The sequence below is a fragment of the Heptranchias perlo genome, chromosome 23 (genome assembly GCF_035084215.1).
Source record: "Heptranchias perlo isolate sHepPer1 chromosome 23, sHepPer1.hap1, whole genome shotgun sequence".
NCBI classification, from domain to species: domain Eukaryota; kingdom Metazoa; phylum Chordata; class Chondrichthyes; order Hexanchiformes; family Hexanchidae; genus Heptranchias; species Heptranchias perlo.
In genome coordinates, this window is record NC_090347.1 from 4054650 (window position 1) to 4082586 (window position 27937).

The following is a 27937-nucleotide window of genomic DNA, read 5'->3' on the forward strand; positions in this document are numbered from 1 at the left end:
CTGAACCCACGACCATCTGACTCGGAGGTGAGAGTGCTACTCATCCATGGCTAACACAGTAACATAGGAATGTTTACATAGAATTTTTTGATGGAACACATGACCCAAGTATGGATTTTAATATATAATATAGATAGATATTAGCCAAGCAAATATTTATAATCCACCCTGGGCATTTGGCTGATTATAACCACTCTAGCTTTGTTCTTGCAGGCTACAATGTCAGTAGAACTGCTTCACCAAATCCCCCCCCTGTCACTAATCCTCTTTTCCTTTACCCTGTTGCCTCCGGCGACAGTGCAACATCACAGCAACACAGCCGGTTCCACAGAGCCCGACATCCAGCGCAAGAGGTGGTTTATCCGGGCACAACGCCATCTCATAACTCTTTCCCCCTCCCATCCCATCCCTCACCGCTGACGATCAGTGTTAAAAGTCTGAATGTGATCCTGAATCCCATCCACAAGCAAGTCATGGAATTTAGGTCAATAATTCACCAAGGAATTAGCAGACAGGGGCCAATAAAAAAAATCCAGTCAAAGATTTTATGCCTCAAGTCTTAAATGTGCAGCTTGAATAAAGAACTGACTCTATTAATTACATTGAAGCCTCTGAAGATTCCAATTAGCGGTGAATATTTACTGCTCCACATTATGATGAAGTAGGTCACAATGTGCATCCATTCATTTTATGCAACACTGAAAACTCTGTTTATGGCAAACACCGAAAACAAAATATTCCCACGTTCGATCTGTACCAATTTTGCTGATCTGGGGTAGTGGGGAGAGGGGGGAATCCAGCCTGGGCTGCTGCTCCTGCTCCTTACCCCACTTCCCAGCTGAAATGTGTGTTATCGACTGAGGCTCAGACTCTGCTGTGATCCCTCTCTGCGGTCGCGTAACCCTGCGGATTCACACTGGGTAACGTGTGAAGAACGGCCACTCGGAGGGGAGCTGACACCCGTGGAATTGAACCCGAGCAAAGAATCAGTGGCTTCAGGGGAGAGGAAGGGAGAAAACTCTGGTGGGAGGGGAGGAAATACCTTCCTGTGCCATGCAGTGGTGCTGTTACTCTGTCAAACGGCTCGTGTGTGCAATTTTCGAGCTGCTACTTATGAGCCATTGTAATTCTGTATCTGTATGGGAGGACTTATTTACTCAGAAGCGCGGTACAGTCGTGATTCCTTTATTAGTTTAAATAGTAAAACATTTTAATAATAATCAGAACTCGTGTTTAATAGAATTAACATACAATGAACTTTGGATTGGGCTGTTTTGGTGCTTTATTCAATTATTAATTTTTTTTCTCCAGTATTCACCTCCCCTCACCTGAGGGTGTTGACTCGTGTTCCCTCCAGTGCCTCTCCCAAGTGGCCATAAATTGATCTGTGAGACTGGAGTCTGCAGCCTATTTAACCGATCGGCCCTCAACCAACAACCTAATGCATGCATTTTCTAGCTGGGATCATTGGGTAGTGATCAGGACTGGGAATCTGGCAGTTTATTATTTTCCCCCTGTTGCCCAGGGGCACTGCATTTACATAGCACCTTTCATGATCTCCCAAAGTGCTTTACAGCCAATTAAGTATTTTTGAAGTGTATTCACTGTTGCAGTGTAGGGAACACGGCAGCCAGTTTAAGCATAGCATACTCCCTGCTCTTCTTCAAATAGTGCTATGGGATCTTTCATGCCTGCCTGAGAGGGTTTAACGTCTCATCCGAAAGACGGCACCTCCGACAGTGCAGCACTCCCTCAGTGCAGCACTGGGAGTGTCGGCCTAGATTTTGTGCTCAAGTCTCTGGAGTGGGACTCGAACCCATGACCTACTGATTTAGAGGTAAGGGTGCTACCGTTGGACTACGGCTGAGAACTGGGGATCAAACCTGTGTGTGTGTGTGTCTCCGTACTATATTAGTTGTCTCGCTGTCCCACTGAGCCACCAGGAGAAGCCGTCAGAGCTTTCTGAAGGCGAAATAATGGTCACAGTTTAAAATTGGGCAATCCCTGAACTCTATGCTGTAATCGTAGTAGAGAGGAACTGAAGGGGGAGAATGGTGGGGCCCGCCACGGAACCCACATTCCTCCAGGGACAGGTCCAGTGGCAGCAGTGACTTTTGGGAGGAGGATTGGTCCTTAAAGACTCTGAGTCTGGTGCTTTCAATGCCGGTGCGATGCCGGATTCGGCTGATCAGTCCATACACCTTCATGTGGGAATACACCATTTCTTGGAAGTGGCCAGGGTGGGACTTCATGCTGTTGAAGGTTATGATCCGGAGTTCCAGAGAAACATATCTGGCGGGAGAGGGGGGGAGCAATAAAGAAACAAGTCAGTGATAAAGCTGGCAAAAAAGAGACCGCGCTTAAAGCAACCCCACGGAATCACTGAGCTGGATCTACACCCATGGCATTGACCCCCCTCCCCAACTGGCACTCAGTTTTCAATCTCGGGCTCATGGTATAGGGAGGCACAGAACAAAGTGGAGAGAAGGAAATGAGGGTTACAGCAGCTCACCAGCCAACACCTCCTAGTGTTGGCTTCCAGGCTTGAAAGCAGCTCAAGGACTTGTCCCTTCGGATAGGGACAGGGCTCCAAGTGCTCTGTCACCACTCCGCACTCTTAAATTACAACAATTCCCAACTATAATGTCTTGCTGCACACTGCCAGCATGGTACACAGGTTTCTGTATCTCTTGTTTGTTTTTATCTGCTCCGCCCCAGTTTCAGCAGCCGGGTAAATATTAACCAGGCTGATCATCCCTTTAATTTCCCTAATAGTTTCATAGTAGGTACAGCTCAGGAGGAGGCCCTTCTGTCCATCGTGCCTGTGCTGGCTCTTTGAAAGAGCTATCCAATTAGTCCCATTCCCTGCTCTTTCCCCAAAGCCCTGCAAATTTTTTTTTGCCTTCAAGTATTTTAATTCCCTCCCTTCCTGTGGAGAAGTGCCTGGCCTCCTCACAGCAAATATCGGAGGGAAAGGCAGCTCCTCTGATGTCTCCATGAGTAAATGCACTGCCCAGCAATGGTACTAACTGAAAAAAAGCCCCCGCTTCGATGCCTGATCTGAGCTGAGTTAACTGATCTCAGCTTGGACAACAACTGGCCGTGATGCTCCTTGTGGTTGAATTTCCCGCCAACATTCACTGCCTAGGCTCTCACATTAAAAATAACCATTTAGACAGGCTGCCTGCTCCCATGGAACCGTGAACACCTTCAAGAAGGGGGAGAAAACTGTTTTCCCCTGCCTCCCAACTTTCTAGGACAGTGATTTGTAATGTGGGATATTAAGGAAAGGTACAATTTGCATTTATATAGCGCCTATCACAACCTCAGGATGTCTCAAAGCGTTTCACAGTCAATGAAATACTTTTTGAAATATAATCACTGTTGTAATGTAGAAGGGAAATGAGAACTTGCATTATCTCGCACCTGCCATATCATCAGGCTGTCCCAAAGCACTTTAAGTACTTTTGAAGTGTAGTCACTGCTATTTTGTAGGCAAATGCAGCAGCCAATTTGTGCACAGCATGGTCCCACAAACAGCAATAAGATGAATGATCAGACAATCTGTTTTTGGTGGTCTCAACCTAAGACAGCCTGGAATGAGAAGTGGTCAGCTGGCCTATTGAGCCCCCTGTCCTCCTCAGCCCATCTGCAATCCGTTCCATCTTAGACTCTACACAATCTCCTTTAGGAATGATTCTGAGATTGTCTACTCACCCCAAAAACAAAACTCCAAAACATTGATGCATCCTCAGATCCAACACTATTTATCTCAGACTGGTTGCCTTATTTTATATAGCACATCGATGATCCCAGCAGCCCAGGAACTACCCTGTCACATAATGTATCCAATCATCTCTGTCTGTGTTTCTCTTTAGAACCCTCAATCCTGATCCTAACTAGAAATTTCTCCATACTGCTTTTGAACATTCTGTATTAACTATTCTCAATATCTCCCCAATGAAGGGGAAAACCATCTCCATCTGATAAATTTTAACAAACGCTAATGGCGACTGAATTACCTATTGTCCCCGAATGTGAGAAGTCAGTGGCCTCATCAAGTTCTGTCCAATTACCACTGAGTTACATATCTATCTGCATTTCTCATTTGACCTCCCAATACTGAAGGAGATGGTCGTTTTTGGGTTTGTTCCCGAGTCCATGGAAATAGTTAGCTACCGTACATAGAAGCAGAGCTAAACACTGTAGACTGCACCTGGCTTCAGAGACTTGTGCAGGTTTCCAGAGCCCCAAGTGACAACCTGGGCGATGATCCAACACTTCCTTCGTAACCACCAGACGTGTTTCAGCTTCCTTTTTCGTTTCATGTTCCTTCTTGTCTTTTCTTACTGCAATTCTGTCATTGGCTCTTTCTACCTCTTTTCTTTCATCCTCCTCCTCCTTTTCTTCACTGCTGCTCTGATGATACCTTTAAACAAGATTTCAATCTTACATTTGTATAGAGAAAGTAATCATGCAATCATAGACATTATGACGAGGTCACTCGTTCAGTATGCAATCTGATCTCAACAAAAGAGAGTATTTAAGTGCAGCATTGGTGCAATTTGTTTTGCTTTGCATCAACGGCACAGTTAAAGTATACTTGCAGCTGAATCCAAAGTCAGGACCTGACCTGACACTTGAACAAAGTGGAGGGAGAGTCCCTCAGGGAGGGAATGCCATTATGCTTTGCTTCAAAGTCAGTTTAGGCCTTAACTCCAGATTTACACTCCACAAGATTAGCAATGAAACCGTTTCCCCTGACGGTAAACTTGTAATGTGAATGCACCCAAGGACTGGTGAGGTCTGAACTCATTGCTGGGCTTTTACGGCCGGGAAGGAAGTTAACAAACCTTAAACAAGACTAGAACATTCGTCTAAACATCAACGACTTGGACACATACATTTCCAAATTATGTAAGATCTTTCCAGCTTCCTGATGGCTTATTGCACTCAGTAGTGTAATATTAGGCCATACGGACCACAGAGTCCCACGTGTGATTCTCAGTGTGTGCTGAGTTGATCTTAGTTGGGGCAGTGGTGGGGATGCTACAATTGTTTCCAATGGAAATGAAAATTGTGTGGGTTCTATTACGGGCAGAGGAAGGTAAAAATGACCGTGTGAAGGGAGAGGACAGCATTGGGCTGCAAGGTCCTGCCCTGTTGACTACCTCGCCGTCATTCACTCTCCAGGCTCAGGCATGGAAAATGGCCACTTGCATAATTGAAGACTGCCTTTGGAACCGTGCCCCAACAGCGTCGGTCAGTGCCTTTAGGAGAAACCGGAACAAATAATGGTGTTACTTTACAGATATTCATAAGGTTTAGATTAGCCATGGAAAAGGACAAGGAGCAATCTAGAGCAAAAATACTCAATTGGAGGAGGGCCAAATTTAAGTGGGTTGAGAACGGATCTGGCCCGGGTAAACTGTAATCGAGCAATGGGCGGCCTTTAAGAGGAGATGGTTTGGGTACAGTCGAGGTACATTCCCACAAGGGGGAAAGGTAGGGCAACTAAAGACAGAGCTCCCTGGATGACAAAAGGGATAGAGAGTAAGATGAAGCAGAAAAAGGGGGCGTATGACAGATGTCAGGTTGATAATACAAGTGAGAACCAGGCTGAGTATAGAAAATTCAGAGGGGAAGTGAAAAAGGAAATAAGAGGGGCAAAGAGAGAATATGAGAATAAACTGGTGGCCAACATAGAAGGGAATCCAAAAATCTTCTACAGGCAAATAGATAATAAACGGGTAGTAAGAGAAGGGGTGAGGCCGATTAGGGACCAAAAAGGAGATCCACACATGGAGGCAGAGTGTGTGGCTGAGGTACTAAATGAGTACTTTGCATCTGTCTTTACCAAGGAAGAAGATGCTGTCAAAGTCACAGTAAAAGAGGAGGTAGTTGAGATACTGGATGGGCTAAAAATTGATAAAGAGGAGGCACTAGAAAGGCTAGCTGTGCTCAAAGTAGATAAGTCACCCGGTCCGGATGGGATGCATCCTCGGTTGCTGAGGGAAGTAAGGGTGGAAATTGCAGAGGTACTGGCCATAATCTTCCAATCATCATTGCATACGGGAGTGGTGCCAGAAGTGCTGGAGAATTGCAAATGTGACACCCTTGTTTAAAAAAGGGTGTAAGGATAAACCCAGCAACTACAGGCCAGTCAGTTTAACCTCGGTGGTGGGGAAACTTTTAGAAACAATAATCCGGGACAGAATTAACACTCACTATGACAAGTGCGGATTAATTAAGGAAAGCGAGCATGGATTTGTTAAAGGCAAATCGTGTTTTTGAGGAGGTAACAGAGAGGGTTGATGAGGGCAATGCGGTTGATGTGATGTATATGGATTTCCATAAGGCATTTGATAAAGTGCCGCATAATAGGCTTGTCATCAAAGATGAAGGCCATGGAATAAAAGGGGTTGTGGCAGCATGGATACGAAATTGGCTAAGTGACAGGAAACAGAGAGTAGTGGTGAACGGTTGTTTTTCGGACTGGAGGGAGGTGTACAGTGGTGTTCCCCAGGGGTCGGTGCTGGGACCACTGCTTTTCTTGGAAATATAGTGAACAGTGAAGAAGATAATGATAGACTTCAAGAGGACATAGACAGGCTGGTGGAATAGGCAGACATGTGGCAGATGAAATTTAACGCAGAGAATTGCAAAGTGATACATTTCGGTAGGAAGAACGAGGAGAGGAATTATAAACTAATTGGTACAATTCTAAAGGGGGTTCAGGAACAGAGAGACCTGGGGGTATATGTGCACAAATCATTGAAGGTGGTAGGACAGGTTGAGAAAGCATAAAAAAGCATACAGGATCCTAGGCTTTATAAATAGAGGCATAGAGTACAAAAGCAAGGAAGTTATGATGAATCTTTATAAAACACTGGTTCAGCCACAACTGGAGTATTGTGTCCAATTCTGGGCACCGCACTTTAGGAAGGATGTGAAGGCTTTGGAGAGGGTGCAGAAAAGATTTACTAGAATGGTTCAGTTACGTGAATAGTCTGGAGAAGCTGGGGTTGTTCGCCTTAGAGCTGAGACGGTTGCGAGGAGATTTGATAGAGGTATTTAAAAATCATAAAGGGTCTAGACAGAATAGATAGAGAGAAACTGCTCCCATTGGCGGAAGGGTCAAGAACTAGAGGACATAGATTTAAGGTGATTGGCAAAAGAACCAAAGGTGACATGAGGAAAAACTTTTTTACACAGCGAGTGGTTAGGATCTGGAATGAGCTGCCTATGGCTTTTGAAAGGGAATTGCACAAGTATTTGAAGGGAAAAAATTTGCAAGGCTATGGGGAAAGGGCGGGAGAGTGGGACTAGCTGGATTGCTCTTGCAAAGAGCCGGCACGGACTCGACGGGCCGAATGGCCTCCTCCTGTGCTGTAACCATTCTATGATTCTATTCTATGATTCTATACAGATTTGTCGAAATAATCCTTTGAGTCTAACTGTGAGAAACATAAAAACAATTTTCGGTTAAGTCCACTCGTCATTTCTTAATGTCAATCTAAGGTAGATATCTGACACAAACTGAATTAAATGCTTAATTTGCTAGAAAGAAAACATGTTCCCACATTCATCCACACAGCTGTTTGGCAGCAAGGATTGCCTAGTACTTGCCTAGCTTTGTCGAGTCCTGCACCCAATTCCACGTAGTCAATGGTCCCACTGTTGTTCTGATCCAACAGCCTGGCTAAGAGGTGTAACTGAGCTTCTGCACAGGGAATGTCCAAGTCTCGCATTCCTGGTGTGTTGAAACATGAGTTGTTAATTTGCATCTTACAAAGAATTACAATGTACAGCAAAGAAACAGGGCATATAGGTTCATGTGAGCCTCCTCCCTCCCTTCTTCATCTCACCCTATTAATGATGTGGAGATGCCGGTGATGGACTGGGGTTAACAATTGTAAACAATTTTACAACACCAAGTTATAGTCCAACGATTTTATTTTTAATCCCACAAGCTTTCGGGGACTTTCCCCTTCCTCAGGCGGTGTTCCACACCGCCTGAGGAAGGGGAAAGTCCCCGAAAGCTTGTGGGATTAAAAATAAAATCGTTGGACTATAACTTGGTGTTGTAAAATTGTTTACAATTGTTCACCCTATTAAGATATCCTTCTATTCCTTTCTCCCTCATGTGTTTATCGAGCTTCCCCTTAAATGTATCTGTGCTATTTACCTCAACCACTCCTTGTGGTAGCGAGTTCCACATTCTCACCACTCTCTGGGTGAAGAAGTTTCTCCTGAATTCCCTATTGGATTTAACATAAGAACATAAGAAATAGGCGCAGGAGTAGGCCATACGGCCCCTCGAGCCTGCTCCGCCGTTCAATCAGATCATGGCTGATCTTTGACCTCAACTCCACTTTCCCGCCCGATCCCCATATCCCTTGATTCCCCTAGAGTCCAAAAATCTATCAATCAAAAATCTAAGTGTTAGTGACTATCTTACATTTATGGCCCCTGGTTCTGGTCTCCCCTGCAAATGGAACCATCTTCTCTACGTCTACACTAACAAACCCTTTCATAATCATAAAGACCTCTATCAGATCACCCCTCAGTCTTCTCTTTTCTAGAGAAAAGAGCCCCAGCCTATTCAATTTTTTCGGATAGGTATAACCTCTCTTTTCTGGTATCATCCTAGTAAATCTTTTTGCACCCTCTCTAGTGCCTCTATATCCTTTTTATCGTGTGGAGAACAGGACTGTTCGCAGTACTCCAAGTGTGGTCCAACCACACAAGTTTAGCATAACTTCTCTACTTTTCAATTCTATCCCTCTAGAAATGAACCCCAGTGCTTGGTTTGCTTTTTTTATAGTCTTATAAACCTGCATTGCTACTTTTAGTGATTTGTTTATCTGTACCCCTAAATCCCTCTGCTCCTCTACCCCGCTTAGACTCTTATTTTCCAAGGAGTATGTGGCCTCCTTATTATTCCTACCACAATGTGCTACCTCACACTTATCCATATTAACATAAGAAACATAACAAATAGGAGCAGGGGTAGGTCATACGGCCCCTCGAGCCTGCTCCACCTTTCATTAAGATCATGGCTGATCTTTGACCTCAACTCCACTTTCCTGCCTGATCCCCATATCCCTTGATTCCCTCAGTGTCCAAAAATCTATCGATCTCAGTCTTGAATATACTCAACGACTGAGCATCCACAGCCCTCTGGGGTAGAGAATTCCAAATAGTCACGATCCGCCGAGTGAAGAAATTCCTCCTCATCTCAGTCCTAAATATCTGACCCCTTATCCTGAGACCATGCCCCCTGGTTCTAGGCTCTCCAGCCAGAGGAAACATCCTCTCAGCATCTACCCTATCAAGTCCTCTTAGAATCTTATATGTTTCAATGAGATCACCTCTCATTCTTCTAAACTCCAGAGAGTATAGACCCATTCTGCTCAATCTCTCCTCATAAGTCAACCCTTTCATCTCAGGAATCAATCTCGTGAACCTTTGTTGCACCGCCTCTAAGGCAAGTATATCCTTCCTTAGATAAGGAGACCAAAACTGAACACAGTACTCCAGGTGTGGTCTCACAAAAGCCCTGTACAGTTGCAGCAAGACTTCCCTACTCTTGTCCTCAGCCAAGCTGTTCCAGTACAGCTACAACACTGGCATCCACCCGACAATGTGGAAAATTGCCCAGGTATGTCCTGTCCACAAAAAGCAGGACAAATCCAATCCAGCCAATTACCGCCCCATCAGTCTACTCTCAATCATCAGCAAAGTGATGGAAGGTGTCGTCGACAGTACCATCAAGCGGCACTTACTCACCAATAACCTGCCCACCAATGCTCAGTTTGGGTTCCGCCAGGACCACTCGGCTCCAGACCTCATTACAGCCTTGGTCCAAACATGGACAAAAGAGCTGAATTCCAGAGGTGAGGTGAGAGTGATTGCCCTTGACATCAAGACAGCATTTGACCGAGTGTGGCACCAAGGAGCCCTAGTAAAACTGAAGTCAATGGGAATCAGGGGGAAAGCTCTCCAGTGGCTGGAGTCATACCGAGCACAAAGAAAGATGGTAGTGATTGTTGGAGGCCAATCATCTCAGCCCCAGGACATTGCTGCAGGGGTTTCTCAGGGCAGTGTCCTAGGCCCAACCATCTTCAGCTGCTTCATCAATGACCTTCCCTCCATCATAAGGTCAGAAATGGGGATGTTCGCTGATGACTGCACAGTGTTCAGTTCCATTCGCAACCCCTCAAATAATGAAGCAGTCCGAGCCCGCATGCAGCAAGACCTGGACAACATCCAGGCTTGGGCTGATAAGTGGCAAGTAACATTCGCGCCAGATAAGTGCCAGGCAATGATCATCTCCAACAAGAGAGAGTCTAACCACCTCCCCTTGACATTCAACGGCATTACCATCGCTGAATCCCCCACCATCAACATCCTGGGGGTCACCATTGACCAGAAACTGAACTGGACCAGCCATATAAATACTGTGGCTACGAGAGCAGGTCAGAGGCTGGGTATTCTGCGGTGAGTGACTCACCTCCTGACTCCCCAAAGCCTTTCCACCATCTACAAAGCACAAGTCAGGAGTGTGATGGAATACTCTCCACTTGCCTGGATGAGTGCAGCTCCAACAACACTCAAGAAGCTCGACACCATCCAAGATAAAGCAGCCCACTTGATTGGCACCCCATCCACCACCCTAAACATTCACTCCCTTCACCACCGCGCACTGTGGCTGCAGTGTGTACCATCCACAGGATGCACTGCAGCAACTCGCCAAGGCTTCTTCGACAGCACCTCCCAAACCCGTGACCTCTACCACCTAGAAGGACAAGAGCAGCAGGCGCATGGGAACAACACCACCTGCACGTTCCCCTCCAAGTCACACACCATCCCGACTTGGAAATATATCGCCATTCCTTCATCGTCACTGGGTCAAAATCCTGGAACTCCCTTCCTAACAGCACTGTGGGAGAAACTTCACCACACGGACTGCAGCGGTTCAAGAAGGCGGCTCACCACCACCTTCTCGAGGGCAATTAGGGATGGGCAATAAATGCTGGCCTCACCAGCGACGCCCACATCCCGTGAACGAATAAAAAAATTTTTTAAAAACTCGCCAAGGCTTCTTTGACAGCACCTCCCAAACCCGCGACCTCTACCACCTAGAAGGACAAGGGCAGTAGGCACATGGGAACAACACCACCTGCACGTTCCCCTCCAAGTCACACACCATCCCGACTTGGAAATATATCGCCGTTCCTTCATCGTCACTGAGTCAAAATCCTGGAACTCCCTTCCTAACAGCACTGTGGGAGAACCTTCACCACATGGACTGCAGCGGTTCAAGAAGGCGGCTCACCACCACCTTCTCGAGGGCAATTAGGGATGGGCAATAAATGCCGGCCTTGCCAATGACGCCCACATCCCGTGAACAAATAAAAAAAGTACTTCAAACTCCTTGCAATAAAGGCCAACATACCTTTTGCCATATTGAAATATACCATATTGAAATCCATTTGCCAATTACAAGCCCATACTGCAAGTTTATTAATGCCATCCTGTAGTTTGTCGCAGTCCTCTTCAGTATTAACTAAACCCCCCAATTTGGTGCTGTCCGCAAATTTAGAAATTGTACTTCCGATTCCCGAGTTCAAATCGTTTATGTATGTGGTGAACAACAGTGGTCCCAGCACCGATCCTTGTGGAACACCACTTCCCACCTTTTGCCAGTTTAAATAACTACCTTTAACCCGTACTCTCTGCTCTCTGTTTTGTAGCCAGCTTGCTATCCATTCTGCTACCTGTCCCCTGACTCCACATGCTCTGACCTTAGTCATGAGTCTACAATGCGGTACCTTATCGAAGGCCTTTTGAAAATCCAAATATATTTACATTACCCTTGTCCACACTTTCTGTTACTTCTTCAAAGAATTCAATAATGTTGATCAAGCTTGACTTTCCCTTCTGAAATCCGTGCTGACTATTCTTTATTATATTTTCAGTTTCTAGATGTTTCTCTATTACATCTTTAAGCATGGATTCTATTATCTTTCCTACCGTTAAGCTAATTGGTCTGTAGTTCCCTGGACTTGTTCTATCTCCCTTTTTAAATATCGGAATCACATTAGCTGTCCATCAGACCTCTGGCACTATTCCCTTTTCTAATGAATTATGTGCAATAGTGCCTCTGCTATCTCTTCCCTAACTTTGTTTTAATATGCGCGGATACAATCCATCCGGACCTGGGGTCTTATCCTCTCTAAGTTTGATTAGTTTATCATTTATCTCCCCCCTTTCTATCTTAAATGTCTTTACATCTTTTTTGATCTCTTCTTCTAATGTCATGCCCACCATGTTAGTCTCCCCGGTGAATACTGAAGCAAAGTAATTATTTCCTATTTTTGCCATTTCACTGTCAATGCTTGTGAGTTTATCGCGTGTACCCCTTAATGGCTCTATCCCTGTGTTGATTTTTCTTCTGTTATTTATGTGTCTGTAGAATACTTCACCTTTTTTGATATTCCTTGATTATTTAATTTTGTGGGGTCTTTTTGCCTTCCTAATTGTTTTTTTGACTTCTTTCCTAACCTTTTCATATTCCCTTTTGTCATCCTCTCCTTTGTTGTCTATATACTTAGTGTGTGCCTTTTTCTTTAGTTTCAATTTTGCCCTTATTTCGTTATTCATCCATGGTGTATTATTACTGGCTAGTTTGTTCTTGCTTGTTAGTGGGATATATTTCTCCTGGACTCTATTGATCACCGTTTTAAATGCTGATCTATTTCTTTGTCAGTGAATCTTTCCAGTTTATTTTTCCTAGTTCCATTCTTACCCCTGGCAAAATCAGCTTTTTTGCCAATTTATTACTTTGCTCTTTGTCTTACTTATGTCCTTCTCAATCTTTATCTTAAACCTTCTTACGTTGTGATCACTATTGCCCAAATGTCCCCCAACGCTTACTTCTCTTATCTGTTCTGGTTCATTACCAGATGCAGCAGTGCCTCCTCTCCTGTTGGGCTTTTTACATATTGGGTGAAAAATGAGTCCTGCACACATTGTAAAATCTCCATTCCCTGTACCCCTTTCACCTACCTCTTCTTGCCAGTTTATTTGGGGGTAGTTAAAATCTCCCAGGATTATTATTCTATGACCTTTACTCATTTCACATATTTGCTTACATATTTCTTCCTCCACCTCCTTTCCACTATTAGGTGGTCTATGCTATGCCCTTATTAGGTGGTCTATACTATACCCCTATTAGGTGGTCTATGCTATACCCCTATTAGGTGGTCTATGCTATACCCTTATTAGGTGGTCTATGCTATACCCTTATTAGGTGGTCTATACTATACCCCTATTAGGTGGTCTATGCTATACCCTTATTAGGTGGTCTATACTATACCCCTATTAGGTGGTCTATGCTATACCCTTATTAGGTGGTCTATACTATACCCCTATTAGGTGGTCTATACTATACCCCTATTAGTGTGATCGATCCCTTCTTATCTTTTATTTCAACCCCTATGGATTCTGTTTCTATCCTTCTGTTAGTGATGTCCCTTTTTCCTACTCCCATTATGTTATTCCTAATTAGTACAGCTACTCCACCCCTCCCCTTCTTCCTTCCCTATCCTTTATGATTAAGTTATAACCGGCAATATTTAGTTGCCAGCCCTATTCTTTATGTAGCCATGTTTCAGTTATTTGTACTCATCTGGTTCCTCACTTTGAATTATTGCCTCCAGTTCCCCCGTTTTATTTTGGACACTCTGTACATTGCTGTACAGGCAGTTTAAATAGTCTTTAGTAGTTGTTCCTTTTACTTTTATACTTTTTAACCGTATCAATTTTCTTATTTATCACTCCCACTGTGTTTATTTCAATTATTTTATTGTTTCCTGGACCTGGAGTATTTATGGTTTCTACAACATTGGCCTGGACTTTACTCTGGTCCCTTAATCTTGTTTTATCTTTTTTACTAATATTTTTGCCTGAACCCTCCGCCCCCTTTTATCGATGGTTTGCTACATGCTTCTCAATATAAGCATACATTTTTTGAGGGGGAGACTCTCTCCCTCCCTTTTCTTAAGCTCCCCCCCACCCCCCCCTCCCACCTTCCTTTTGTCTCACTGAGCCACAAATCATCGCCAGCCAGGAGGGAAGTTGGGAACTTTCTCCCCAGCTTCTGTTAGTGCCACTTGAAAAGTGGCTATTTGTTTTTTTTTAAAAATGTGAAATCAGATGGAAGGCCGAGGCCCACAATGCCGGATACCACCAAGGCTGGCGAGAATAGGGAAGGGATGAGGAGATAAATCAGGAAATGGGACTAGATGATGCCGAGATTGTGTTTTAAAAGCTTATAAATTGTAGCATTAGGGGGAAGACCAAGGGAATAGAAAGAAGGAAAGAGTATTTTTCCCCATAACGCTGCAAATTCGTCCCCTTCAAGTACATGTGCAATTGCCTTTTGAAAGTTCCTATGGAATCTGCTTCCACTACCCTTTCAGGCAGTGCCTTCCAGGTCTTAACAACCCTCTCTGTGTAAAAATGGCTCCTCATTTCCCCTCTAGTTCTTTCGCCAATTATTTTAATTCTATGACCTTTGATTATCGACCCACTTGCCAGAGGAAACAGTTTCTCCCTACTTGCTCTATCAAAACCCCTCATAATTTTGAACACCTCTACTGGGTCTCCCCTTAACCTCCTCTGCTCTAAGGAGAACAATCTCAGCTTCTCCCATCTCTCCATGTAAGTATTTATCCAATTCTCTTTTAAAAGTTACTATTGAATTTGCTTCCACCGCCCTTTCAGGCAGCGCATTCCAGATCACTGAGCAAAACAATTTGCTGTCAATAAAACCGGAATCATTTTTCTAAATGAGGGAGTGGCATTACCAAGTTTAAATTCCTCATACTGCAGAATCCCGTTCCCGATCTTGTCGTACTTGCAAAAGAGTTCCATTGCCTGTCGGTGGTGTGTTTTCAGCCACTTGTCCATTCGATCCAGGAAGAGTTCATACTCTACTGTGTTACTCTGGAAATGCTTGCACGCCTTTTCAAGCGTCTCCTTTTCCAAAACACATACAACACGGACAGGATCAAGGTTTGTTTTGCTTCTCAGATTCACAGGAACAATTGACATATAATATGCACAGGGTGTAATGGCTCTAAAAGCTGCAGGGTGCATTGTCTCTGTATAATATGCATAAGGTGTATATCGCACATTCCTACATCCACATTTATAAGAGAAACTGCACATGGTAAACTTGTCAGGCTGTAATTTGGTGCTGCCAAGTTTCTCCACCTTCCTCTCCTCTCACCCCACTCTACCTTCCCCCTCGCCCATCTTGTTCTATCTTCCCCCTCTGGCTTCCAGCGTCATTGCCCTCCCTCACTCTGGTCCGATTATCCACCACCCTGGTTATTCTCTGCCCTCTAACCCCACTTGACCAGAACACTACACTTGGTCTTGACTCACCATGTGCAACGTCATGGGAGATCAACTAATATATTATTGGAAACGTGTAGGGTGCACACTCCTCGTGAACAAACCTTACTTCCTGGTATCACAGGTTTTGATCACGCTCTTAAGAACATAAGAACATAAGAAATAGGAGCAGGAGTAGGCCAATCGGCCCCTCGAGCCTGCTCCGCCATTCAATAAGATCATGGCCGATCTGATCCTAACCTCAAATCTAAAGAACACAAGAAGTAGGAGCAGGACCCGGCCACTCAGCCCCTGGGCCCGCTCCGCCACCCACAGGGCCTTGACCGATCCGAACTCAGCTTCGTGTCCAATTTCCTGCCCGCTCCCCGTAACCCCTAATTCCCTTTACTTCTCGGAAACTGTCTATTTCTGTTTTAAATTTATTTAATGATGTAGCTTCCACAGCTTGTTCTATCTTCCCCCTCTGGCTTCCAGCGTCATTGCCCTCCCTCACTCTGGTCCGATTAACCCTCACCCTGTTTATTCTCCGCCCTCTAACCCCACTTGACCAGAACACTACACTTGGTCTTGACTCACCATGTGCAACGTCACGGGAGATCAACTAATATATTATTGGAAACGGGTAGGGTGCACACTCCTCGTTAACAAACCTTACTTCCTGGTATCACAGGTTTTGATCACGCTCTTCTGCCAACATTCATCATTATACATTAATATGTCAACATTTCCCATTCAATTTTGCTATTTCAACAGTCACAATGTAGTTGCTGCTTCTGGCCACTTGGTGGTCCTGTGACATGAGTTTACATACACACAATGACCTCGAGTATAGAAGATTAAGGGGTGATCTAATTGAGGTGTTTAAGATGATTAAAGAAGTTGAAAGGGTAGATAGAGAGAAACTATTTCCTCTGGTGGGGGGAGTCGAGAACAAGGGGGCATAAGCTTTAAATTAGAACCAGGCCGTTCAGGGGTGATGTCAGGAAGCACTTCTTCACACAAAGGGGAGTGGAAATCTGGAACTCTCCCCCCCAAAAAAGCTGTTGAGGCCGGGGGTCAATTGAAAATGTCAAAACTGAGATTGATCGATTTTTGTTAGGCCATGGGTATTAAAGGTTACGGAACCAAGGCGGGTAAATGGAGTTAAGATACAGATCAGCCCATGATCTAATTGAATGGCGGAACAGGCTCGAGGGCCTGAATGGCCTCCTCCTTTTCCTATGTTCCTTCCTACGAATCCTCAAACTTACTGACCTAGATGTGACAGTGCTACCCACTGAGCAAAGTTAATGCAAATAACATGCTGTAGCTTATGAACTTGAATAGACCGACCACACGTACCTGTTTCCTTTCCTCTTTGGTCAATGTCTGTTTTGTCTTCTTCTTCTTCTTCTTCTTCTTCTTTTTATTTGCAATTCCTTGAGGACTGGCTTCATTTTGGCTCTGTACTTCCGTGGTGTTAAGAGTTTTCACTGTGCCTACAGTGTTCATATCAGTGGCAGGGGTAGAACTTTTGGAAGAAAGGGATTACGCAGAGTTTTTAACTCCTGTGGTAAAACCATTCCTATCCTGAAGCGTCAAAGGTGGATTGCAATATTTCCTTTCACTGTATCACTTTTCTACATCACTAACCAAAGTCTGATAATCACGGGTTATATTCTATCTCTCAGAATGCTATAATCCACCTTGGGGCAGTCTCCGCGGCCCACCAAACTGGGTACAGCACGGGTTAAATATAGAGGCTCTCTCTTTACTGTCCCATCAAACACTCCCAGGGCAGGTACAGCACGGGTTAGATACAGAGTAAAGCTCCCTCTACACTGTCCCATCAAACACTCCCAGGGCAGGTACAGCATGGGTTAGATACAGAGTAAAGCTCCCTCTACACTGTCCCATCAAACACTCCCAGGGCAGGTACAGCACGGGTTAGATACAGAGTAAAGCTCCCTCTACACTGTCCCATCACACACTCCCAGGGCAGGTACAGCATGGGTTAGATACAGAGTAAAGCTCCCTCTACACTGTCCCATCAAACACTCCCAGGGCAGGTACAGCACGGGTTAGATACAGAGTAAAGCTCCCTCTACACTGTCCCATCAAACACTCCCAGGGCAGGTACAGCATGGGTTAGATACAGAGTAAAGCTCCCTCTACACTGTCCCATCAAACACTCCCAGGGCAGGTACAAGAGCTAGATCTCACTAGCTCTCTCTGTTAACCTGTTTCTCTCTCTTTCTTTCTCACTTTACCTGCTTCTCTCTCTCTGTTTTTATCTCTCTCTTTATCTGTTTCTCTCTCTGTTACTCTCTTTATCTGTTGCTCTCTCCCTGTTTCTATCTCCCTGTTTTTCTTTTTGCCTGTTATTCCCTCTGTTTCTCTCTCTTTACTTGTTTTTGTATTTCCCTTTACCTGTTTCTCTCCCTGTTTTTCATTCTAGAACCATAGAACCATAGAAAAGATAAAGCACAGAGTGGGGGGGGGCCATTTGGCCCATCATGTCCGTGCCGGCTCGAAAAACAACCAGGTGCCCATTTTAATCCCACCTTCCAGCACACGGTCCGTAGCCCTGCAGCTTACAGTACTTTAGGTGCAGGTCCAGGTGCTTTTTAAAAGAGTTGAGGGTCCCTGCCTCTACCACCAATTCGGGCACCCACCACCCTCTGGGTAAAAAAGTTTTTCCTCATGTCCCCTCTAATCCTTCCGCCAATCAGCTTAAATCTATGTCCTCTAGTTCTTGAACTCTCCGCTAGGGGAAACAGGTACTTCCTGTCTACTCCATCTGGGCCCCTCATAATTTTGTACACCTCAATCAAGTCACCCCTCAGCCTCCTCTGCTCCAAGGAAAACAACCCCAGCCTGTCCAATCTCTCCTCGTAGCTGCAATTTTCAAGCCCTGGCAACATTCTTGTAAATCGTCTCTGCACTCTCTCCAGAGCAATTACATCCTTCCTGTAATGTGGTGACCAGAACTGCGCACAATACTCCAGCTGTGGCCTTACCAGAGTTTTATACAGTTCCATCATTACATCCCTGCTTTTGTATTCTATACCTCGGCTAATAACGGAGAGCATTCCGTATGCCTTCTTCACAACCTTATCTACCTGTACTGCCACCTTCAGGGACCTATGCACATGCACTCCAAGGTCTCTCACTTCCTCTACCCCTCTCAATATATTCCCGTTTACTGCGTATTCCCTATTACTGTTTGCCCTCTCTAAGTGCATTACCTCACACTTCTCTGGGTTGAACTCCATTTGCCACTTTTCCGCCCACTCCACCAACCCATTGATATCTTCTTGGAGCCTACAGCTATCCTCTTCACTATCAACTACACGGACAATTTTTGTGTCGTCTGCAAATTTGCCAATCATGCCCCCTACATTCAAGTCCAAATCATTAATATATTCCACAAACAGCAAGGGACCCAACACTGAGCCCTGTGGCACACCACTGGAAACGGATTTCCATTCGCAAAGACATCCATCGACTTTTACCCTTTGTTTCCTGTTACTGAGCCAATTTTGGATCCAATTCACCACATTTCCCTCTATCCCATGGGCTTTTACCTTTCTGTCCAGTATGCTATGTGGGACCTTGTCAAATGCCTTACTAAAATCCATATAGACAACATCCACTGCACTACCCTCATCCATCCTCCTTGTCATTTCCTCAAAGAATTTAATCAGATTTCTAAGGCATGACCTTCCCTAAACTAATCCATGCTGACTATCCCTGATTAAACCATGCCTTTCCAACTGACAGTTTATCCTATCTCTCAGTATTGATTCTAATAGTTTGCCCATCACTGAGGTAAGACTGACCGGCCTATAATTGTTTGGCCTTTCCCTCATACCCTTTTTAAACAATGGTACTACGTTTGCAGTGTTCCAGTCCTCCGGTACCTCCCCTGTATCTAGTGAGGATTGGAAAATGATCCTCAGAGCATCCGCTATTTCCTCCCTGGCTTCCTTCAATAGCCTAGGAAACAATCCATCCGGCCCTGGTGACTTATCAACTTTCAAGGATTCCAATCCCTCTAGTACTTCCTCTCTCGTTATGTTTACCTCATCCAATATTTCACACCTCTCCTCTTTAACTACTACGTCCGGATCATCCCTTTCCTTTGTGAATACGGAGACAAAATATTCATTTAAAACCCTACCCACATCCTCTGCTTCTACACACAAGTTACCCTTATCATCCCTGATAGGTCCCACCTTTTCCTTAGCTATCCTCTTGTTCTTAATGTACTGATAAAACATCTTTGGGTTTTCTTTGATCTTACTAGCTAATATTTTTTCATGCCCTCTCTTTGCTTTCCTTATTTCCTTTTTTACGCCATCCCTGTACTTTCTATACTCCTCTAAGCTTTCTGCAGTATTTAGTTTTCTGTGACAGTCATAAGCTTTCTTTTTCTGCTTTATCTTGCCCCGTATACTTCTGGACAACCAGGGGGCTCTAAATTTGGCAGTGCCACCCTTTTTCTTTGAGGGGACGTGTCTGTATTATACCTGTAGAATTTCACCTTTTAATGCCTCCCCCTGAGCTCCCTGATTCTTTCTCTCTCTCTCTCCTCCCTGATATCCTCCCTCCCTCTCGGTTTTTTTCTCACTCCTTGTTTTTTCTCTCTCTCTCTCTCTCTTTACCCGTTTCTCTCTGCTCAAATTGCACAAACCCACCTTTTCTTCCCTTTCTTTTTCGGCATCTTGATATCGAACCGCAATAACCTCAGTTTTTCAATTAGCGGGAATGGTGAAATGATCCAATCCCGGAAGCTGGAGACGGTTTGCTGGGACTCGTTGCCAGGACGAGCGGGTTGTTGTGGAGATCGGGTTGTTGTGTTGTGTGGAGATCGGGTTGTTGTGTGGAGGTCGGGTTGTTGTGGAGGTCGGGGTGTTGTGTGGAGGTTGGGTTGTTGTGTTGTGTGGAGATCGGGTTGTTGTGTTGTGTGGAGGTCGGGTTGTTGTGTTGTGTGGAGGTCGGGTTGTTGTGTTGTGTGGAGGTCGGGTTGTTCTGTTGTGTGGAGGTCGGGTTGTTGTGTTGTGTGGAGATCGGGTTGTTGTGTTGTGTGGAGGTCGGGTTGTTGTGTTGTGTGGAGGTCGGGTTGTTGTGTTGTGTGGAGGTCGGGTTGTTGTGTTGTGTGGAGGTTGGGTTGTTGTGTTGTGTGGAGGTCGGGTTGTTGTGTGGAGGTTGTTGTGTGGAGGTCGGGTTGTTGTGTTGTGTGGAGATCGGGTTGTTGTGTTGTGTGGAGGTCGGGTTGTTGTGTTGTGTGGAGATCGGGTTGTTGTGTTGTGTGGAGGTCGGGTTGTTGTGTGGAGGTCGGGTTGTTGTGTTGTGTGGAGATCGGGTTGTTGTGTTGTGTGGAGGTCGGGTTGTTGTGTTGTGTGGAGGTCGGGTTGTTGTGTTGTGTGGAGGTCGGGTTGTTGTGTGGAGGTCGGGTTGTTGTGTTGTGTGGAGATCGGGTTGTTGTGTTGTGTGGAGGTCGGGTTGTTGTGTTGTGTGGAGGTCGGGTTGTTGTGTTGTGTGGAGATCGGGTTGTTGTGTTGTGTGGAGGTTGGGTTGTTGTGGCGGGTTGTTGTGGAGGTCGGGTTGTTGTGTTGTGTGGAGGTTGGGTTGTTGTGTTGTGTGGAGATCGGGTTGTTGTGTTGTGTGGAGGTCGGGTTGTTGTGTTGTGTGGAGGTCGGGTTGTTGTGGCGGGTTGTGTGGAGGTTGTGGCGGGTTGTGTGGAGGTCGGGTTGTGGCTTGGGTCACGGTGAAACGTTGCGTTCGCCAGTTGCCCTCAGGTTTCAATGAAGTAAAATAAATCTATTCACATAATTTGGAACTAAATCTCCGATTTTAAATTTGCAAAATTCGCATTCAGCCATCTGGATCTTACAGACCAATTTTATAAGATCCATATATACTTCCTGAGAGCCTAACCATTTATATGTTAAAGGTTCACCAATAGTGTATAATGGATAAATGAGCCACACAGACCACACCAGTCCCATGTTCAATCCCCACTCTGCTGAGTTGCCTGATTTTAGCCAGGATGGGAGCAGTGGGTTCGTGCTCCTTATCTTTATGTTAAGACCCTAAAGAAGGCAGCCAGTCGAGCACACGGAATGCAGGATCCGAGGTTAGACACATAGGCTGGAGTTTGCTTGATTTGCCTTTGAGGAAAGGGAGAAATTTTGCTGGGACTTTCAATCGGAAATTGAATGAATTGAGTGAAGTCCGTGATAAAGTGGGTTGTATGCGATCTAGAGAAGGAATCGATGTCAATAGACCATCTCCAATTATATTTTTAAATTAATTTTAATACTTTTAGAACTGAGATTTAAAAAGGAACATATTCTTGTCTGTGTTGTATTTGCTGCTCCGAAACAGGGCAGCAGTGGGGGACTACAGTTGGACTCAGTGCCCTGGACTAGGCGTTAGGAGGTGAGCCATCCTTCGCAGAGTCCCCAGGCTCTTGTAGTTGCGAGTTGATGTGGCTGGTCCAGTCCAGTGAGGGAGCATTGCCATGCACAGGCCCAAGGAGTGTAACAGTTTATTAAAAAAATAATATTGTTCTCCCTGCGACCTTCCTCTTCCAAACTCCATCATCTTTTCAGCAGGACTCTCCAGCCCACTTGCAATATGATAATGACCCTGAGACCAGAAAGTCGGTAGGGGGTCAGAGGGACATTGCCGTGATGTCACTCACCTCTGACGTCCATATAGCAAAGGACTTAATTTATGCTGAAAGGCGTGTGCCAAGTGTGAAATCATGAGAAATAGTGTGACCAGTTAGAAGTCAGACAATGGTGGTTTCAGTGTTTCATTACTCAATGGAGTGGATTGAATGAAGAACCACTGACAGTCATTAGCTACCCTATCTCCAACTGAACATTAAGCTTACTTGGACACCAATGGTTTGCTTTCAAAGAACAGTAAATGTCAGCTCTTGTTACCTTTCTTTTCCAACTCAGTGAGGGTTTCATCACTGCTGAAGCTCTTCTACAAAGAAAGTTTTTTCTTTCTCAGAATAAAAATGCATTTACAATTACATCAATTTTCCCCTCCAGTTTTTTTATTACAAGCTGTACTGATTTTTTTTTGCCTTGTGTATTCATTGAACGAAGGAACTTTCATTTGTATTGCTTCTTTGGCTGTTCCAAAGAACTTCGATGTGGAGATGCCGGTGATGGACTGGGGTGGACAAATGTAAGGAGCCGTACAACACCAGGTTATAGTCCAACAGTTTTATTTGAAAATCACAAGCTTTCGGAGGCCTCATTTTCCACATCGTTCACCTGAGGAAGGAGGAAGCCTCCGAAAGCTTGTGAATTTAAAATAAAATTGCTGGACTATAACTTGGTGTTGTAAAATTGTTTACAATTGTAATGTGTGCAGTGGTTTATCAGTTGGCAATTCATTATATTGAGTAGAGGTCAGCAACTTTCCTGGTGCAGGATATCGAGCCCAGACCATGACTGCAACTAAAAGTTCAGTGTTAACCAGGCCTCGAGTCACGACAGGGGCTCTTTTCTGGTTGGGAATTTGTGTCATCAACAGGCTGTTTTCTGACTCCAAAAATGTTTTTTTTATGCTTATTAGCAGATCTCCACCCCATCCCCATTTGTTCTCATTTAAGAGTCACATTAAACACTTCCAATCAATATTAGAGCTGCAATACCCCATAGTTGCCCTGCATTTTAACATTCCTTATTTTATTTCAGCAATCATGCCAAAATGGATAAACTCCAAAAGACTTTAAAAAATGAAAAAACCAGCACCTTCACGGATGATGAGGCTATATTTAAAATTATATTTTAAAATAGAGCTGCTTGCTGAGGCAGTGTGTCAGAGCACAGAGTGGTAGGAAGCTGGCTTGTGTACATGACTCCCCCCAAGTAGTGTTCCTAATCCCAACTGTGAAGCGCCTTGGGACATTTTACTACGTCTGCTGGCAAAGTTCGAGGGGGTGGCAGTGGGTGGGGTGAGCAGGACAGAAAGGAGGTTGTCGAGGTGAGCCGCCGGTGGGTGCCCTAGGTGAGAAGGTTGGTGAGAGAGGACGATGGGGCAGTTGGGATTGCTGCTTAACAGAAGGCGGTAAAAGGTGCCTCGATGGGCCTTTCGGCAAATGTCAAAAGAGGCACAGGGAGTAGCTGTAGGCTTATTCAAGCGGGATTCGAGCCTGGGGTAGTGGTGGGAGAGTAGCAAGACAGCAGAGTAGTCCGGGTTGGGATTGGGGTGGTGGGCAAATTATCCAAATGGGAAGAAGTGAGAGGTTTCATGACAGTGACAGGGAGGAGGCAAGAAAGAGGCTGAGAAAAAAAAAAGGGTGATAGAAGTAATGGGCTCCAATCCAGGACAACAGGCAGAATGTACACATGAAGGGACACAGAGGCATGCCAGAGATTAGAAGATACACATCCTGTTCATAAACAGAGGACAGGGAGGAGACGATACGAAGGTAATGCACCCATGGTATTGCTGCGGGAGTTACCCAGTGAAACCAGAGGGCCGAGGATGAGTGTGGAGTTCATCCTAAACCATCAGAGGTTGATCCAGGGGCCCAGCAGAGATGCACTGTAGCTAGGGTTGCCAGTCCTCACGGATTGTCCTGGAGTCTCCAGGAATTAAAGATTCATCTCACGGACATTTCTGCAAGCAACTCCGGAGAAATAGCATAGGGGCATTATAAAAAAATCGGAGATGGGAAAGAAGGCTGTTTGACAGATAGCCGAGAATCATCCAATCGGGTAACAAAGAGTCCGTTCACATGCCGATTAGCATGGGAAGGCAGCTCACTGCAACCATGGACATGTTGGGCGACCAATGGTGGGATTGTGGAAGCCGGGCAGTTAGAGGCGACAGATAATGTAATGAAACTTCATGGAATGCGTCCAACCAGAGTTAGTAACTCTAATAGTGGTCTCAGATGTTAGCAATGCGCAGTTACATAATAGTGTACACCAGTGAATCCGGTATACCAGCAGAGAACCAAGGTCCAACGAGCCAGGGCAAGTTAAAAGGTAAATTCACAGGATCACGGCTTTACTTAACTTACCTTAGCAGATTTGATTACCAAGGGGCTCAAAGCATAGCAATGAGCTTGGGATTGGGTGAAACAACTGTCTTATTTTTAAATTAGAGCAATTTGTACCAACAATTTACAAATAATTTTAGATTCTTGGGGTCCCGAAGGCTGTGTGATCTGCAGATTGGACAAACTGCCAAGTTCCGGCAGCTTCAGCACCTCCTTAATATTTGGATCCACCTCAATAATCTGCTGATCCAGAGCAGAGACCTCTGGTCCTTCCCCACCCCCCCCCCCCTCCGCCTCTCCCTGCAGTTGATGAGGGTGTGCCCGACAGACCCATGCCGGATATGTCCTGTATCGGTTATTGCTGCACATGTTTCAATTCCCTGCCCTTGTGCTTTGGCGGAACATCTTGTTGACCTACAGAGGTGAGTGTCCCCAATGCAAAGCTCCACATCTGGAGATCCTACTCTGCACCACTGGGGACCTCGGATGGAGAGTACTGCACAGAGTGGTGGCTTCAAAATGTCACACTTAGCTACTTTACAGATACCCAGGCCGCGTGTCCATTCTGTGGCCTGGATGAAAACACATTCCACTTCTATTTGCACTGTCAGAGGCTGCAGCCCTCTTTCACTATTTAAAGGGGCTGCTCCTCAAAGTCTGGTTGCATTTTAGTTCAATGCTCCTGATCTTCGGTCATTTGGGATGTAAGGGGAGCGAGCTGATTGAAGGACGTCTCTGTGGGCCTCCTCTTGGCCCTGGCTAAAACGGCCATTCAGAGGTCCAGGATGTGTTGGACCCGGGAGGGGGTTGCTCTGACTGCTTGCCCCTCTTCCTCGGCCTTGTTTATGCCTGGGTAGTCCGAGAGCGGGATCGCGCAATGCCCACCCGAAGCCTTCCCTGATCAGTGGGCATTACATTACAACAGTGACTTCAAAGTACTTCACTGGCTGTAAAGCTCTTTGGGACATCCTGAGGTCGTAAAAGGCGCTATATAAATGCAGGTCTTTTTTTCTTTAACTGTATTATCAATATAACAAACCGGATTATGATTTAGTTCGACGCTGTTCAATAGAAATAGCTGATTAGTCACAGATGTGGCCATGGTGACACGCACTAATTTTAGTGGAAAATTACATACAATCCAGGTAAATGTATTTCACACATTTCACTCAATAAACAACCACCACCATTCATAACCAAGGAAGTGAAGTATTCACAACCATCAAATAATATTCGCACTCTGGCTTCCGTCTTACCATTTTACCAATAAATTCACAAAAGGTTAAAGCACACAGGCATATGCCTGCGAATACGAATATTGAGATCACACGCCCAACGACAGTTCATTTTACTCATTTTTTATTGACTGATCAGAAATTCAATTAGGCACATCTGGATTTGCAATTGTATTTGGACAAGCAAAGTTCTGACGGAGGGTCTCCGACCTGAAACATTAACTCTGTTTCTTTCTCCACAGATGCTGCCGGACTTGGAGTATTTCCAGCATTTTCTGGTTTTATTTCTGATTTTTATTGGTAACATTGGATTAGCAGAGGGCCACTCTCACTGGTCCGTTTGGGAGTAATGGGGGAGGTTTATTCGGTAGGTGGGTTTACTGAGTGTTGAACCTCCCCTCCTGGTTCTCTATAAAGGAGTGTGTCTTCTCAGAGGCGGTCACCATCGGGACTGGAGCGGGGACTCGGGACGATTCACTGGTTCGCTCCTCCCGCCGACACACAGAGTATGGGTGAGCCGCAGCCGAACATTGTCCATGAGGGGATATTATGGCCCACGCACGTCCACTCGGAAGAAAGCCTGAGATACGCCCGGGAGGAATTCCAGGTTCGGGGTGACGATGTTTTCATTGTCACTTATCCCAAATCAGGTGGGTGCGAGTCAGGGAGCGCTCGGGAAGGTGGAAGGAGCCCCCACTCCAGCTAACTCTCAGACATTACCAACATGCTACTCCCTCAGCAACAGGCTACTCTCAGACATTACCAACATGCTACTCCCTCAGCAACAGGCTACTCTCAGACATTACCAACATGCTACTCCCTCAGCAACAGGCTACTCTCAGACATTACCAACATGCTACTCCCTCAGCAACAGGCTACTCTCAGACATTACCAACATGCTACTCCCTCAGGAACAGGCTACTCTCAGACATTACCAACCTGCTACTCCCTCAGGAACAGGCTACTCTCAGACATTACCAACATGCTACTCCCTCAGCAACAGGCTACTCTCAGACATTACCAACATGCTACTCCCTCAGCAACAGGCTACTCTCAGACATTACCAACATGCTACTCCCTCAGGAACAGGCTACTCTCAGACATTACCAACCTGCTACTCCCTCAGGAACAGGCTACTCTCAGACATTACCAACATGCTACTCCCTCAGCAACAGGCTACTCTCAGACATTACCAACATGCTGCTCCCTCAGGAACAGGCTACTCTCAGACATTACCAACATGCTACTCCCTCAGGAACAGGCTACTCTCAGACATTACCAACATGCTACTCCCTCAGGAACAGGCTACTCTCAGACATTACCAACATGCTACTCCCTCAGGAACAGGCTACTCTCAGACATTACCAACATGCTACTCCCTCAGGAACAGGCTACTCTCAGACATTACCAACCTGCTACTCCCTCAGGAACAGGCTACTCTCAGACATTACCAACATGCTACTCCCTCAGGAACAGGCTACTCTCAGACATTACCAACATGCTACTCCCTCAGGAACAGGCTACTCTCAGACATTACCAACATGCTACTCCCTCAGGAACAGGCTACTCTCAGACATTACCAACCTGCTACTCCCTCAGGAACAGGCTGCCATGGTCTTCCTTCCATTAAACTCTCGTTAGCGGCATGAAGCTGTCCCTCTTTTCCGTTTATGGGTCGCGAATCGTGAAGCGCAAACTCAGGTTTAAAAAACCCTTTTTGCAGCAAGTCTTGCGCTCATCTGTAGGTAAAGTTAAGAATCCTGTTTGTATTGTGGCAACTGGTGTGTGAGAGAGAGAAGAGGAGGAAAGAAATGCCAACTAGTGCCGATTACCCGCACTTCCCTTGTGTTTGTGTAACGGGTGTTGTACAAATCATGTTTTTGCACAATGGGTTTGGAAACAATCGTATTTGGCCCGACACCAAGTTATTAATTATACTACAACCAAGCCTTGAGTTGCGTCATGTATTTTTCTTTTGGGTTATTTCAACGTTCGACCTTTCCCATTTCTCCCGCCCCTTTATAAACCTTCCCGCTCCCCTGAGGAGGTGGCCACCCTTGGCTTGACCCCGCTTAGTTGAGATTAGGAATAAAAACAGAAAATGCTGGAAGCACTCAGCAAGTCAGGCAGCATCTTTTTTTAAATTCGTTCATGGGATGTGGGCATCGCTGGCGAGGCCGGCATTTATTGCCCATCCCTAATTGCCCTCGAGAAGGTGGTGGTGAGCCGCCTTCTTGAACCGCTGCAGTCCGTG

General features: G+C 45.4%; 2 protein-coding genes across 3 annotated transcripts in view; one reads left to right on the plus strand and one right to left on the minus strand.

The window, feature by feature from the left end:
- Positions 1-1264: 1264 nt before the first annotated feature.
- On the minus strand, positions 1265-27374 carry LOC137341011 (uncharacterized). Of its 2 annotated transcripts, none has more exons than XM_068003835.1 (6): positions 27268-27374; positions 16771-16939; positions 14877-15048; positions 7630-7753; positions 4217-4429; positions 1265-2292 (listed from the first exon to the last, which is right to left on the minus strand). In XM_068003835.1, the coding sequence occupies exons 2-6, from the start codon at positions 16918-16920 to the stop codon at positions 1953-1955; spliced, it is 999 nt and encodes a 332-aa protein (XP_067859936.1). In that variant the 5' UTR covers positions 16921-16939; positions 27268-27374; the 3' UTR covers positions 1265-1952. The 2 variants fall into 2 exon arrangements, with proteins under 2 accessions (XP_067859936.1, XP_067859935.1); XM_068003834.1 differs by lacking the exon at positions 27268-27374 and adding an exon at positions 20109-20415.
- LOC137341012 (sulfotransferase 2B1-like) overlaps positions 26103-27937 on the plus strand; it is a 31057-nt gene continuing 29222 nt past the window's right edge. Inside the window, exon 1 of the mRNA XM_068003836.1 lies at positions 26103-26333. Within this exon, the coding sequence (XP_067859937.1) occupies positions 26192-26333 (142 nt within the window). The 5' untranslated portion in view covers positions 26103-26191. The remainder of the gene's footprint in view (positions 26334-27937) is intronic.

Excerpts from the sequence above, each read along its gene's own strand:
- LOC137341011 (XM_068003834.1), bottom strand. The coding sequence starts at position 20,134 with ATGCCGAAAAAGAAAGGGAAGAAAAG. Across the intron at positions 7,754-14,876 it reads GTATGAGGAATTTAAACTTG|GAATGCGAGACTTGGACATT; the intron begins GTAATGCCACTC and ends TCAACACACCAG. Across the intron at positions 2,293-4,216 it reads GCACAAGTCTCTGAAGCCAG|ATATGTTTCTCTGGAACTCC; the intron begins GTGCAGTCTACA and ends CTCTCCCGCCAG.